The 12,735-nt window shown below is 49.3% G+C and overlaps 1 protein-coding gene across 2 annotated transcripts in view; it reads right to left on the bottom strand.

Moving 5' to 3' along the window:
- SLAIN2 (SLAIN motif family member 2) overlaps window positions 1-2,115 on the bottom strand; it is a 41,957-nt gene extending 39,842 nt beyond the window's left edge. For both annotated transcript variants that reach the window (XM_068404078.1, XM_068404079.1), the window contains exon 1: window positions 1,528-2,115. In XM_068404078.1, the coding sequence (XP_068260179.1) occupies window positions 1,528-1,883 (356 nt within the window). In that variant the 5' untranslated portion in view covers window positions 1,884-2,115. The remainder of the gene's footprint in view (window positions 1-1,527) is intronic.
- Window positions 2,116-12,735: the final 10,620 nt, after the last annotated feature.

The raw sequence follows: 12,735 nt of genomic DNA, 5'->3' as shown, positions 1-12,735 counted from the left end.
GCAGCGCTCAGTGAACTGTGCCGCCTGCTCATCAGCGTCCAGAACTGCATAAACAAAACCACAGCATTTACGCTGTCACTGTCACCGTACGCTCTGTTGTGAGCATTAACTTTCACTGAAGAGATGCGTTATGTTGCCCATGATTTAGGATTAATAGATAAAATGGTAACATCTATTGTCACCCGAATTCATGACATTCACAAATTTGGCCATCCCACTCCAAACTTACTGTGCAAATTTAGTATATTCTATTTCCCTCACATGCTATAAGCCAGTAGGTTACAAAGCATAAGCTGAGAAATAAGAGTAGCTGTCTTGTACAGACTCATCATCTGGAAGATGACGCCTTGTGTTAATTTAGTAAGCTCGTGTTGGATGAGAATAAACTTATGCTCTCATACTCCTCCAGTGGGTCAGGCTGGATGTCAGGCAAATGACTTCTCTGAGGAAGTGCACACAGTCTCTTCCCTGAGCAACTAAAACATTGCTCACGCATGGAATCATTCCAGCGTTTTTAAAGGCATTTCTAACTCTGGAAGACATTTTTGCTCGTTTGGATTTTAAATTTGTCTGCATGTTCGCTCCAGAAAGAGACCTTTGTAGATGAACCTACAACCTGTTCTGACCCAAGTCAAACTGCTTTTGTTACACTTTCCTCCCTGTGCATGCTTCCCTTGTGTTTGTTCACACTGTGGTCCTCCCCACTATTTCTCCTGCAGCTCTAATGCTGCTCCTCAACTAGTGTCACAGGAAACTTCAAAAAGACAGCTGAGAACAGCATGTTAAGAGAGAGCAAACCTCAGTAGAAGCTCATTCAAGTGTAATAAAACAAGGTGAACACCTGCAAGTGCTTCTGATGGAGCGGCAGGGAAAGCAGTCCATTTAAAAAGAGAGGAACCGCCTAAGGTAAACCGTGGTCCTACATTGTTAGCAATAAATGAAAGCAGCCAAGGACAACACATTTATGAGATGAAGGAGTGTGTTACATTTGCTGCCTTCACAGCCGAAAGAAATCAAGGCTTAAAACATGTTTGATGCATGTCTGAAGAAGTACAACTGTACCTGCGGGCTAACTCTGCACTACCCCAGAAACTTTCCACGACTTTCTCAACGCCTGCACACCTTCTGAACTTGTGAAAACACTGACAACTGATTATGCGGCGGAACTGGAGCCTGTTCCGGTCTCCAAGTGACCCGATCTAATACTCTCACTGCGGCCGAACAACAGCACAGAGCTGCAAGTCTCCAGGGAGGTGCGAGGTGACGTGCAGAAACCAAAACACCCTTCCCCTGCAGGCCTCGGTACCCCTTGGAGAGCTCATCCCTTCATCCAGCCCCACAGGGCGAGGCTGCCTCCCTACACAAAGCCCCGAGACCACCTCCGACGCCAGGGACGCGTCTGGAAACGGCCCCTTCTCCCCGGGGACACCGGGGTAAGTGGAGGACGGTGCCCTCCCCAGCTCCCGCCAGCGGGGGACGGCGGAGAGGGGCGCCCCCGCCCCATCCCAACACCGGCCGCCTCCTCACCAGCCGGTCTCGTCCTCCTCACAGCCGGCCAACCGCTCCAGCTCCTCTGGCCTGAGCAGCGCCGCGTCGTCCAGGAGGCCGTTGACCTCCTCGCCGGCCACGCCGCCGCGGGACTCCTCGGGGGGCGGCCTCCGGGCGGCGGCCCTGGGGCTGAGGCAGCGGCCGTCGGGCGGGGAGGCGGCGGGGGGCGACGGGGAGGGCCCGCCGCCCAAGAGGCGCTTGGGGCTGGCGGGGGCGGCGGGCAGGGCGCCGTGGCGGCTGCGGAGCTGCTCGTTCTGCTTCTCCAGCTTCTTCACCAGCTCCTGCAGCTTCCGCACCTCCGCGTCCGCGTTCACGCCCGAGCCGACGTCCTCCATGGCGCCCGCCGGCAGAGGGGCGGCTGCGCGGGGAAAGGCGGCCGCACCGCCCCGTCTACATGGCCGGGCGGCCCGCGGCGCGGGAGGGCTGCGGCGGGGCGGGCCGCGGGCGCTGCTGCCGCCGCCTCCTCCTCAGTAGCGCCCGCGGGTGGTGTGGGGGGCGGAGAGCGCGCATCCGGCCGCCGCCGCCATCTTACTACCTCCCCCGTCCCGTCCCACCACCCTGACGTCCTGTGCGTAAGCAGGAAGCGTCGCCGCTCGCGCCCGCTTCTCCCGCTGTTGGGGTGGGGTGACGTTGCGGGGGGTGGGGCCCGGCCCTGGGGCGCGGGTGGTAGCGTCATGGCGGCCCTGCGCGGGAGGGGGAGGCCCTCCCTCACCGCGCCTGGCGCCGTGTGGGGGGCTCCTCCGGCAGCCTCGCGCCTGAGGGAACAGCCTGGCCTGGCCTGGCCTGGCCTCCCGTCCCGTCCCGTCCCGTCCCGTCTCGTCCCGTCTCTTGGGAGCCGCAGGTCCTACCCAGGCGTTGTACGCGAAGCCCCGGGATACCTTCCCGAAATGCTCGAGTCCTCTGAAAGGATGCGCGGTGTGCCCCTGGTCTTGGGACCCTTTGTGTGAACCGTTCCCTGGATATCCCTTAAGCCTTTCATGTTGTATAAATAGATATATATTCATATAAAAAGTGACATGAAATTGCCATCTACAACAAGGCTTTTACACCTTTAGGTTTAAGGAATTAGTGGGGCTTGGAGGTTTGAGTCTCCAAACTTCACCTGCTGGCATCGCGGGGATGCTCTGCCCCCTCCTTCCCCATGCCACTGTGAGACAGTGCCCTTAGTGCCATCCCTTCACATTTGTTTTCCTCTTCCCAATCTCCATGCGCTCAACAGCTTCATTTTGGAGCCTGCAGTTACTGGGGAGAGGAAGAACACCAGCAAGTGAGCTGGAGGAGGACTGGAGTCTGCAGGGCATGACACCGCAGATGAGCAGCATTTACCAGGCTCAGGGAGGGAAGAAGAGAAAGCAGACTGAGGTGCTCAGACCTGTGGGGTGTGCTGAGGAGGTGTGAAGCTTGGGGGCAGTAAGTACCACACAATTGTGTTTGGGTTGTGTCAGGTATGATGCATGGGGTGCTGAGGCTGCTGGTGTGTTGAGGCTGCCAGACATGAGTCTACAGCAGCCTTAGGTGTGGGGACAAGGATGGGGTCACTTCCTTGCCTTATGTAATACTCACCCCTTATCACCTTAAGTATTTAATTGTATTAAAATGCTTCTGGCCTAGTATCTTTTAATAAAGCAATTTAAATTGCTCTTGTGGTAATCTTTGTTATCTGCTAGCAAAACAAGCTTTTCATCATCAGCAGCAAACTTTACCACAAATTTTGTACGATTGTCACAACTGTAAAACTATTAAACAGTTTTGGCCCATGAGCTGAGACCTTTGAGACTCTGCTTATTGACACCATGTTAATAACCATCAATGGCAACCCTTGGAGGCTGGTCTGTAAACCAGTTTGTAAATCCAGCTCATTCTCTGTTAAGTCTGTATCATTTTGTACGAAGTCAAGTGCCTTAAGGGAATCCAGATGTGTTCTGTGAGCACAGTTACTTTATTACAACAGATTAATATGTGGCTAAGAGACTGGTGCCGGAGGTGGGATTTTGGGTTTGTTGACCACGGGGCGGCTTTCATGACACCGGGCCTGCTTATGCCGGATGGGGAACAGCTGAATCAGAAGGGGAAAAGGGTTATGGCCCAGAAGTTGGCAGGGCTGATCAAGAGGTCTTTAAACTAGGTTCGATGGGGGAGGGGGATAAGACCAGGGCAGCCACAAATGAACCTAGGGGTGACAGGCCTGTGTCGGGGGCAAGGCCGCTAGACCAGCTGAAGTGCGTTTACACCAATGCACGCAGTATGGGCAACAAACAGGAAGAGCTAGAAGCCACTGTACAGCAGGAAGGTTATGATGTGGTTGCCATCACAGAAACGTGGTGGGATGACTCTCATGACTGGAGTGCAACTATGGATGGCTATAAGCTCTTTAAGAGGGACAGGCGAAGCGGGAGAGGCGGTGGGGTAGAGCTATATGTTAGGGAGTGCTTGGACTGTGTTGAAATTGAGGAAGATGGTGAGGATGACAAGGTTGAATGTTTATGGGTGAAGATCAGGGGGAAGGTCGGCAGGGCGGACATTACGGTGGGAGTCTGTTATAGACCACCCAACCAGGATGAGCAGGCGGATGAGGCGTTTTACAAGCGGCTGTCAGAAGCCGCCCGGTCGCCGGCCCTTGTACTCGTGGGCGACTTCAACTTGCCGGATGTCTGCTGGAAATACAACATGGCAGAGAGGAAGCATTCTAGGAGGTTCCTAGAATGTGTGGAGGACAACTTCCTCATGCAAGTAGTAAATGAGCCCACTAGAGGAGGGGCCCTGCTTGACCTGTTGTTTGTGAACAGAGAAGGACTAGTGGGAAATGTGAGGGTCGGTGGCCGTCTTGGGAGTAGCGACCACGAAATGTTAGAGTTTTTGATAGTGGGGGAAGTAAGGAGGGGCAAGAGCAGAACTTCTGCCTTAGATTTCTGGTGGGCTGACTTTAGCCTGTTTAAGAGGCTGGTGGACCGAGTCCCTTGGGAATCGGTCCTGGAGGGCAAAGGAGTCCAGGAAGGCTGGACATGCTTCAAAAGGGAATTGTTAAATATTCAGGAACAGGCTGTCCCAGTCTGTAGGAAGGTAAGCCGTCGGGGAAAAAGACCGGCCTGGTTAAACAGGGAACTTAGACTAGACCTTAAGGAAAAAAAGAGAGCCTATTTGCTCTGGAAGAAGGGTCGGGTAACTTGGGAGGTCTATAGGTACATGGCCAGGTCGTTTAGGGAGAAGATTAGAAGGGCCAAAGCTCAATTAGAGCTCGATTTGGCTGCTACAGTCAAAGACAACAAAAAAAGCTTTTACAAATACATCAACAGCAAAAGGAGGGTCAAGGAGAGCCTCCACCACTTGCTGAATGAGGAGGGTAGTGTAGTGTCAGGGGATGAGGAAAAGGCAGAGGTGCTCAATGCCTTCTTTGCCTCGGTCTTTAATGTCAAGACCGGTTGTCCTCAGGAGACTCGGTCCCCAGAGCCTGAAGTTAGGGATGGGGGGCTGTGTGAACCTCCCAGGATCCAGGAGGAGACGGTTAGTGACCTGCTGTGCCAGTTGGACACCCACAAGGCTATGGGCCTGGATGGGATTCACCCTAGAGTAATGAAGGAACTGGCAAATGATTTTGCCAAACCACTCTCGATTATCTACCGGCAGTCCTGGTTAACTGGAGAAGTTCCAGCTGACTGGAAATTAGCAAATGTAACGCCCATCTACAAGAAGGGCCGGAAGGATGATCCAGGGAACTATAGGCCTGTCAGCATGACCTCGGTGCCAGGCAAGGTGATGGAACAGATCATCCTGAGTGCCATTACACGGCACATGCAGGACAATCGGGGCATCGGGACCAGCCAGCATGGATTCATGAAAGGCAGGTCCTGCTCGACCAACCTGGTCTCCTTCAATGACCAAGTGACCCGCTTAGTAGATGAGGGCAGGGCTGTGGATGTAGTCTATCTAGACTTCAGGAAGGCATTCGACACTGTCTCCCACAGCATCCTCCTAGACAAACTGGCTGCCCGGGGCTTGGATGTGTGGACTCTTAAATGGGTTAAAAACTGGCTGGATGGCCGATCCCAGAGAGTGGTGGTGAATGGGGCAAAGTCCAACTGGCGGCTGATCACTAGCAGTGTTCGCCAGGGCTCAGTTCTGGGGCCGGTGCTGTTCAATATCTTTATAGATGATCTAGATGTAGGGATTGAGTGCACCCTCAGTAAATTTGCAGATGACACCAAGCTGGGTGGCAGTGTCGATCTGCTGGAGGGTAGGAAGGCCCTTCAGAGGGATTTGGACAGGTTAGATAGATGGGCCGAGGCCAACGGCATGAGGTTCAACAAGAACAAGTGCCGGGTCTTACACTTGGGCCACAACAACCCCATGCAGCGCTACAGGCTGGGGGAAGAGTGGTTAGAAAGCGGCCCGGTGGAAAGAGACCTGGAGGTGCTGATCGACAGCTGGCTAAACATGAGCCAGCAGTGTGCCCAGGTGGCCAAGAAGGCCAATGGCATCCTGGCCTCTATTAGGAATAGTGTAGCTAGCCTGTCTAGGGAAGTGATCGTCCCTCTGTACTCAGCACTGGTGAGGCCGCATCTTGAGTACTGTGTTCAGTTCTGGGCCCCGCACTTCAAGAAAGATGTTGAGGTGTTGGAGCAAGTCCAGAGGAGGGCGACCAAGCTGGTGAAGGCTCTGGAGGGTCTGACCTACGAGGAACGGCTGAGGGAGCTGGGGTTGTTTAGCCTGGAGAAGAGGAGGCTCAGAGGTGACCTTATTGCAGTCTACACCTACCTGAAGGGAGGTTGTAGTGAAGTGGGAGTTGGCCTCTTCTCCCAGGCAACTAGCAATAGGACAAGAGGACACAGCCTCAAGCTTCGCCAGGGGAGGTTCAGGTTGGACATCAGGAAGAATTTCTTTACAGAAAGGGTTATTAGACATTGGAATGGGCTGCCCAGGGAGGTGGTGGAGTCACCATCTCTGGATGTGTTTAAGAAAAGACTGGACATGGCACTTAGTGCCATGGTCTAGTTGACAGGGTGGTGTAGGGGCAGCGGTTGGACTCGATGATCCCTGAGGTCTCTTCCAACCTGGTTGATTCTGTGATTCTGTGATTAACAGTCCTCCAAAAGGCAAACAAAACAATAAAAAGGTTTTTGACAATAAGGATCTTCTGTGACACCGATACTTTCAGTGACACTGCTAACAATTCAGTGGTTGGTGAGTGTAATAGTGGTCTTAACCTATGCAGGAAGTTTATTCCAACTTAGAATATTTGTAGCAGGACCACAGAATATAGCTTCCTTGTTTGTCTTTAACTATCCTCAGTCCAAATGTCAGTGTCACGATTAACCTTCAGTCACTTGCATTAATCATGCTTTTATAATAGCAATAGAAAGAGTTCAGTCCTTTCTATCCTGCAGCTACTGCGATCAGGATGGGGCTGGTGGCCGGGGCTGGGAGAGGGACAGAGTGCGAAGCGAGGCTGTGACGAAGGGTTCTGCAGTGAAACACAGGCAGACAGTGTGGAGAAGGACCAGGACCAGAAAGACCCCCAGGCTCCTGGGAGCTACTGAGTCAAACTGCAGTTGTTTGGTTATGTCATGTTTAGGAGCCTCCTCTGTGATGTTATGGGGCAGCTCTGAGAGCCCCTGAGTGGTCTGTGCGCTGCCTGCATCCTGCCTCTCCTCTCCCTCCTCCTCCTCCCTTCCTCTTCCCCCAGCCCCTTTTATGATCTATCTGTCCCCCAAATTCCCTGCCCCAACTTTCTGTCCCCTGCTGACACCATTTGCTGCCAGCAGCTCTAGAAATTATTTCTCCCTACAAGATACACTCCCCTGTAGGTGTGTGGATGGGGCGAAGGAAAGTGAGGAAAAAAAGTTTGAGAACTGCTGAATCAGCTGCTATTTTTACAAATAGTAAAGGCAATTGAGATGAACAAAGGGAGTCACTGATTAATAGTCACCATAGTCTGTGCTTGAATAGCAAGGACCATGATCCTGCTTTCTCATTCACTCTTGTTCTGCGAGTGCTCTTCTCGTGTTTTGGGAGCTGAGGAGCAGCAAGGCTTGGACCAGAAGCCTCCCATTAAATGTGGGGTAAATAATGAGCTTCCATGAGCTTCTTGGTCATCAGATTCCAAGCTTGCACTGGCCAGATGTGAGAGACCACACACGAACAGAGGCCCCTGGGTGATCATACACAAACAGCATTAATTGATAGTAATGCCACAAAAATGAAGTATTTCCACTCCATCACAAGAGCAAGAGAAATTCCTCTGCATGTGAAATTAGACCTGTTGCAGATTTTTTCTGAGCAGCTGCAGTTGTCTTTTCCGCATACATAGAGAGGGAAGGGAAAAGCAGCATTTCTGCAGCGGTATTTTCTGGTCTCAGTACCTGCATGGGTGCTTCTCTTCTCTGACTGAGGGCAGGTTCTTAACTCATGTGATGAGAGGAAATGAGGAGCACTCCCTCCAAAGGAAAAGAAGCCTGGGCAAGGCTCCCGTGTCACTCAAATAATTCAGCACACATCTCCCTGACAGGTGGTTCCTGAGAAAAAGGCCACCAGGAGCCTAGTTTTGACGGCCTTTGGGCTCTCTAGCACGGACAACCTTGTGGTTAGTTTCTCATGGCTGTAATTCACTGCATTGTTGGTTTTACATCTGGTGAAACTGTTAGAATCTGACTTTGAAACCTTTATTTCAGCTGTCGCCTGGGAGAAGATCCCTCAGGGGGAAGAATACATGAAGATGGGCAGATGCATAGTGGGAAGTTAACATTTGTAGCAAATATTTAACTTCACACCTGAAAAACTGGACTGGTTTTTAAGCAGCTTTGTTTAGTCTCCTGCAGAAGGTTGTTGCCTGCCAGACTTCTGTGATTCTTGAAGGAGGTGTTCAGCAGGCCCACACATGTTCTTGTTCGGCAGTGTTTATCTAAACCTTTGACAAAATAGAAAGTATCATTTGTCATTACAATGTATAGTATGTGCAAACATTGCACACACAGTGAAATAAGTATGCCCCTTTCAAAATATGTCCCTTTCAGAATTAATTTCAAAACTGTTCAGCTGGTTCTACTGAAAGAACCAACATTGTAACTTCAATTATTTATAAAAGATATCTCTGAGTATATCTGGCCTTATCAGTGGTGAGACAACACATTTAGCCCTTTAGATTAGACTGAGGTTATCTGGAAACTCAGAAAGACAGTCAATGTCTTTGCACACATCTTCAGTAACTGTCCTCTAGAAACTGTGAACAGCAGTGAGCTTGGTGAAGGCATCTGTGGGTAAATACACTTAAAAGCCTTTATAAATAATTTTTAAAAGGTATTTACTACTGACACTCTCATGGGCGAGAGAGACCCACATTCGCTACACCAGTCCTCTTACCAAGTTACAAGACTGCCTGAAGGGCAGGCAAGATTCCAGCCGAGTTCTGCCTTTGAAAGTACATCTATCTTTGGTATCATCAAGTATAAAATATAGCTCTTTGGCATGAATTTATGTGCCTTTTCTTTTTCTGCACAGAAAAAAAAAGATGTTAACAGTTTGACCACAACCATCTTTGAACATGTATTTTATGGTCCAAATTTGGAGCAAGAGCAATTCTAGGATACTGCACAAACAGATTTCTAATCATAGAATCACAGAATGGTTTGGGTTGGAAGGGACCTTAAAGATCATCTAGTTCCAACCCCCCTGCCACAGGCTGGTATTCATGGCATGCCATGTGGCTAGATAATGTGTGAACAAATATGTACTTCCATATCACAGAATCACAGAATGGCTGAGGTTGGAAGGGGCCTCTGGAGGTCATCTGGTCCAACACCCCTGCTCAAACAGGGCCACATAGAGCCAGTTACCCAGGACTGTCTCCAGACAGCTTTTGAATATCTCCAAGGCAGGAGACTCCACCACCTCTCTGGGCAACCTGTGCCAGTGCTCTCGGTCACCCTCACAGTAAAAAAAAAAAAAAAAAAAAAGTTTCCTGATGTTCAGACAGACCCTCCTGTGCTTCAGTTTGTGCCTGTTGCCTCTGGTCCTGTCACTGGGCACTGCTGAAAAGAGCCTGGCTCCGGCCTCTTTGCAGCCTCCCTTCAGGCACTATACACGTTAATAAGACCCCCTTGAGCCTTCTCTCCTCTAGGCTAAACAGTCCTGGCTCTCTCAGCCTTTCCTCATAGGAGAGAAGCTCCTTTCATCATCTTCATGGCCCTTTGCTGGGCTCTCTCCAGTATGGCCAGGTCTCTCTTGTACTGAGAAGCCCACGACTGGAAACAGGACTCCAGGTGTGGCCTCACCAGGGCTGAGTAGAAGGGAAGGATCACATCCCTCAACCTGCTGGCAATACCTTGTCTAACGTAGCCCGAGATACCATTCACCTTCTTTGTGGCAAGGGCACATTGCTGGCTCATCTTCAACTTGGTGTTCACCAGGACCCCCAGATCCTTTTCTGCCAAGCTGCTTTCCATCTGGGTGGCCTCCAGCATATACTGGTGCATGGGGTTGTTCCTCACAAGGTGCAGGACTTTGCATTTCCCCTTGTTGAAGTTCATGAGGTTCCTGTCAGCCCAATTCTCCTGCCTGTTGAGGTCCCTCTGGATGGCAGCACGACCCTCTGGTGTACCTAGTTTGGTATCATCAGGAAGCTTGCTGAGGGTACACACTGCCCCATCATCCGGGTCATTAATGGTGAAGTTGAACAGGATCGGATCCTGGGGTACAGCACTAGTCACTGGCCTCCAACTACTGACCACCACCTTCTGGGCCTGGATCACTGCAGACACCCCACATAATATTTGAATATTCACACTAGGTTCATCATCATGGTATCTCAGTACCTTCCATAGGTTTAAGATCTTTTGCTCCTTGCATTTTTGGTATACCTGCATGTACCATTCATTAACAAATGCAAATTCAGTTTTGTCATGGAGTTAGCTACCAGTATTTCATGTTTATCAGTCACTTGGAAATAACTTAATTGCTCTTTAGAAACTTGCTAAGCTCAGCATACTTAAAATGCTGCGGTGAGACTGAAGTGACTCAGATCACTGGGAAAGGATTTTCTGTTGTCAAGAAGATTCATGATTTACGTTCATTTGCAGACTGCAGTGATTTAATTCGCTTGGGTAACATTGAGTGAAACCTTATATGTCTCCACCCGTATGAAGCAATCTTCTGTTCTAACATTCAAAAAAACATCCTAAATTTACTAAGATCTCTCCTGACACGCCTTTATTAACAAGCCAACGCTGGAAGGAAAAAGATTTCATTGCGCTCAAGAAGTTCTTAAAACAGTTTCTCTATGCACTTTCTTATCAGGAAAAAGTGCAAAATCTTCAGGATGCAAAATAATTGAAAAGGGAGCAATTTTCAAACATGTTGGAAGTTTGAAATGCTGCATTTACATGCATACTGGAAAAGCTAGTATGCTTTCAATATCTTCTTGGTTAGATTTTCATGAAAATTTGTAACTGAAGGAGGGAGAGAGGGTATAGAGATAGCATAGACCAAACTTTGCAGTTTATGCTCAATTGATTCATTAATGACTTGTATTTAACAAGGCTGTGCTTCTGTCTGAAGACAATATGCTAATACGGACAAAAATAATTAGGATTTGCAAGCAAGAAAGGAAGATGTGTGACCATCTTAACGGTTGGACTCGATGACCCCGGAGGTCTCTTCCAACCTGGTTGATTCTGTGACCAGTTTTAACGAACAAAAGAATTACCAAAGAAGCCCGAGATGTATCCCCGTACTTGAGCCTGGAGAGAAAACAAGAATACCTTATTTGAGAAATGGCGTACGGCTGCATTATTAAAAACTACAGTGTAATGAAACTTCAATTTTTGCTTCTTTTTTCCCTGTTTTGAGAAAGCGTGTGGCTATTTTGCACGGTACGGAAGGTAGCCGTCGCCATCTAGTGACACCACATCGTGCCTGAGTCGGAATCAGGCACCTAAGCTGAGCCTGCCCAGGGAGAAGGTTGTGCACCAGAGCCCTTGCCAGCTTCTTCCAGAGGACTGGAGGTCATCAGACCTCGGTAACCGCCCTGGTGGCTCAGGGCTCACTCCTGAGGAGGTGTCCCAGAGATGGCACAAATGTGTGCGGAGAGTTTCTGGTGGGACGGCTCTTGCCGTACCTGTGCTGTGGTGAGGTAGCACAGGTAAGCGCGTGCTCCAGCCTCTGTGCTGACAATTCCCTGCCCAGATTTTGGGAGCACTTGGAGAGGAACCCTCGCTCATTCCACGGTGGAGGAAATTCCTTGTATTTGGAGGATACCATAAAGTAAATCGTACTGTGTACCCAGTCCCAACGCTTATTTATCTTCTTTTCTTCAACATCAGTATTATTATTTATCACAGTGTCATGATTATTTTTTTTTCTTGATTCTTGTATGGTGATTTTTTTTCACATGTCAGTGGAAGAATGACTTTACCCCACGGTGGTAAAACAACAAATAACACATAGGATTGAGCAAAACATTCCTGCTTAACATTACTGCTTTTTCTAGTACCATTCATTCTGTGGTCTCCTGCTGCTCAACCTAACTAGCTAGCCCAGGGAGCAGCGGAGCTGGCCACCTCAGCCTCTGGCAGCAAGGATGAGCAAAAGGAAAGGCCCTGCAGGGAAATCAAAAGAAAATTCAAATTCATTTTTTTCCCAGAGCGTGTTTCTCAGTGCCTAATTAAGTGCATACCTTGAAGTCTACAAGAAGAACCATCATTAGATTTCCCACCGCAAGAATATTATAGGGTTTGTGAATGAGAGGCAAATTGGGAAAATATCATTTAGAAACCACAACAGATTAAGAGAGCAGGCTGTGCAGGGAGGGTGAGCAGGAGACTCCTTAGGAGGGGTTGCAGGGAAACGGCCCTCTCGTGGTGGCTCTCTGCAAAGCCTCAAGAAACTACTCTGATCTTGAAATGGCAGGTGTCACTCTCATTGAGAGTTAGTAGGGTTGATACAGGGATTCGCCCTGTCACCTCCCTTCGTTTGTAGCTGGATCTTGATGAACAATTTGATTTAAAAAATTTCAGTACAAATTTACTCTATTATTTTCCTATGGAATTGTTTGCTTCCCTGCTAATATTATCATGACATTCACCAAGCAGATTGCATAACTGGGATTTTTTTCTTTTCAGTAATGACCTACTGACAGCAACAGCAAGATGATCCTCCAAATTGTACAGTACAAATAATCTTACTTATTTTACTGTGTTT

This window comes from Nyctibius grandis, chromosome 6 (genome assembly GCF_013368605.1).
Source record: "Nyctibius grandis isolate bNycGra1 chromosome 6, bNycGra1.pri, whole genome shotgun sequence".
Taxonomy (NCBI): Eukaryota; Metazoa; Chordata; class Aves; order Nyctibiiformes; family Nyctibiidae; genus Nyctibius; species Nyctibius grandis.
This window is presented reverse-complemented; position numbering and strand designations above follow the sequence as displayed.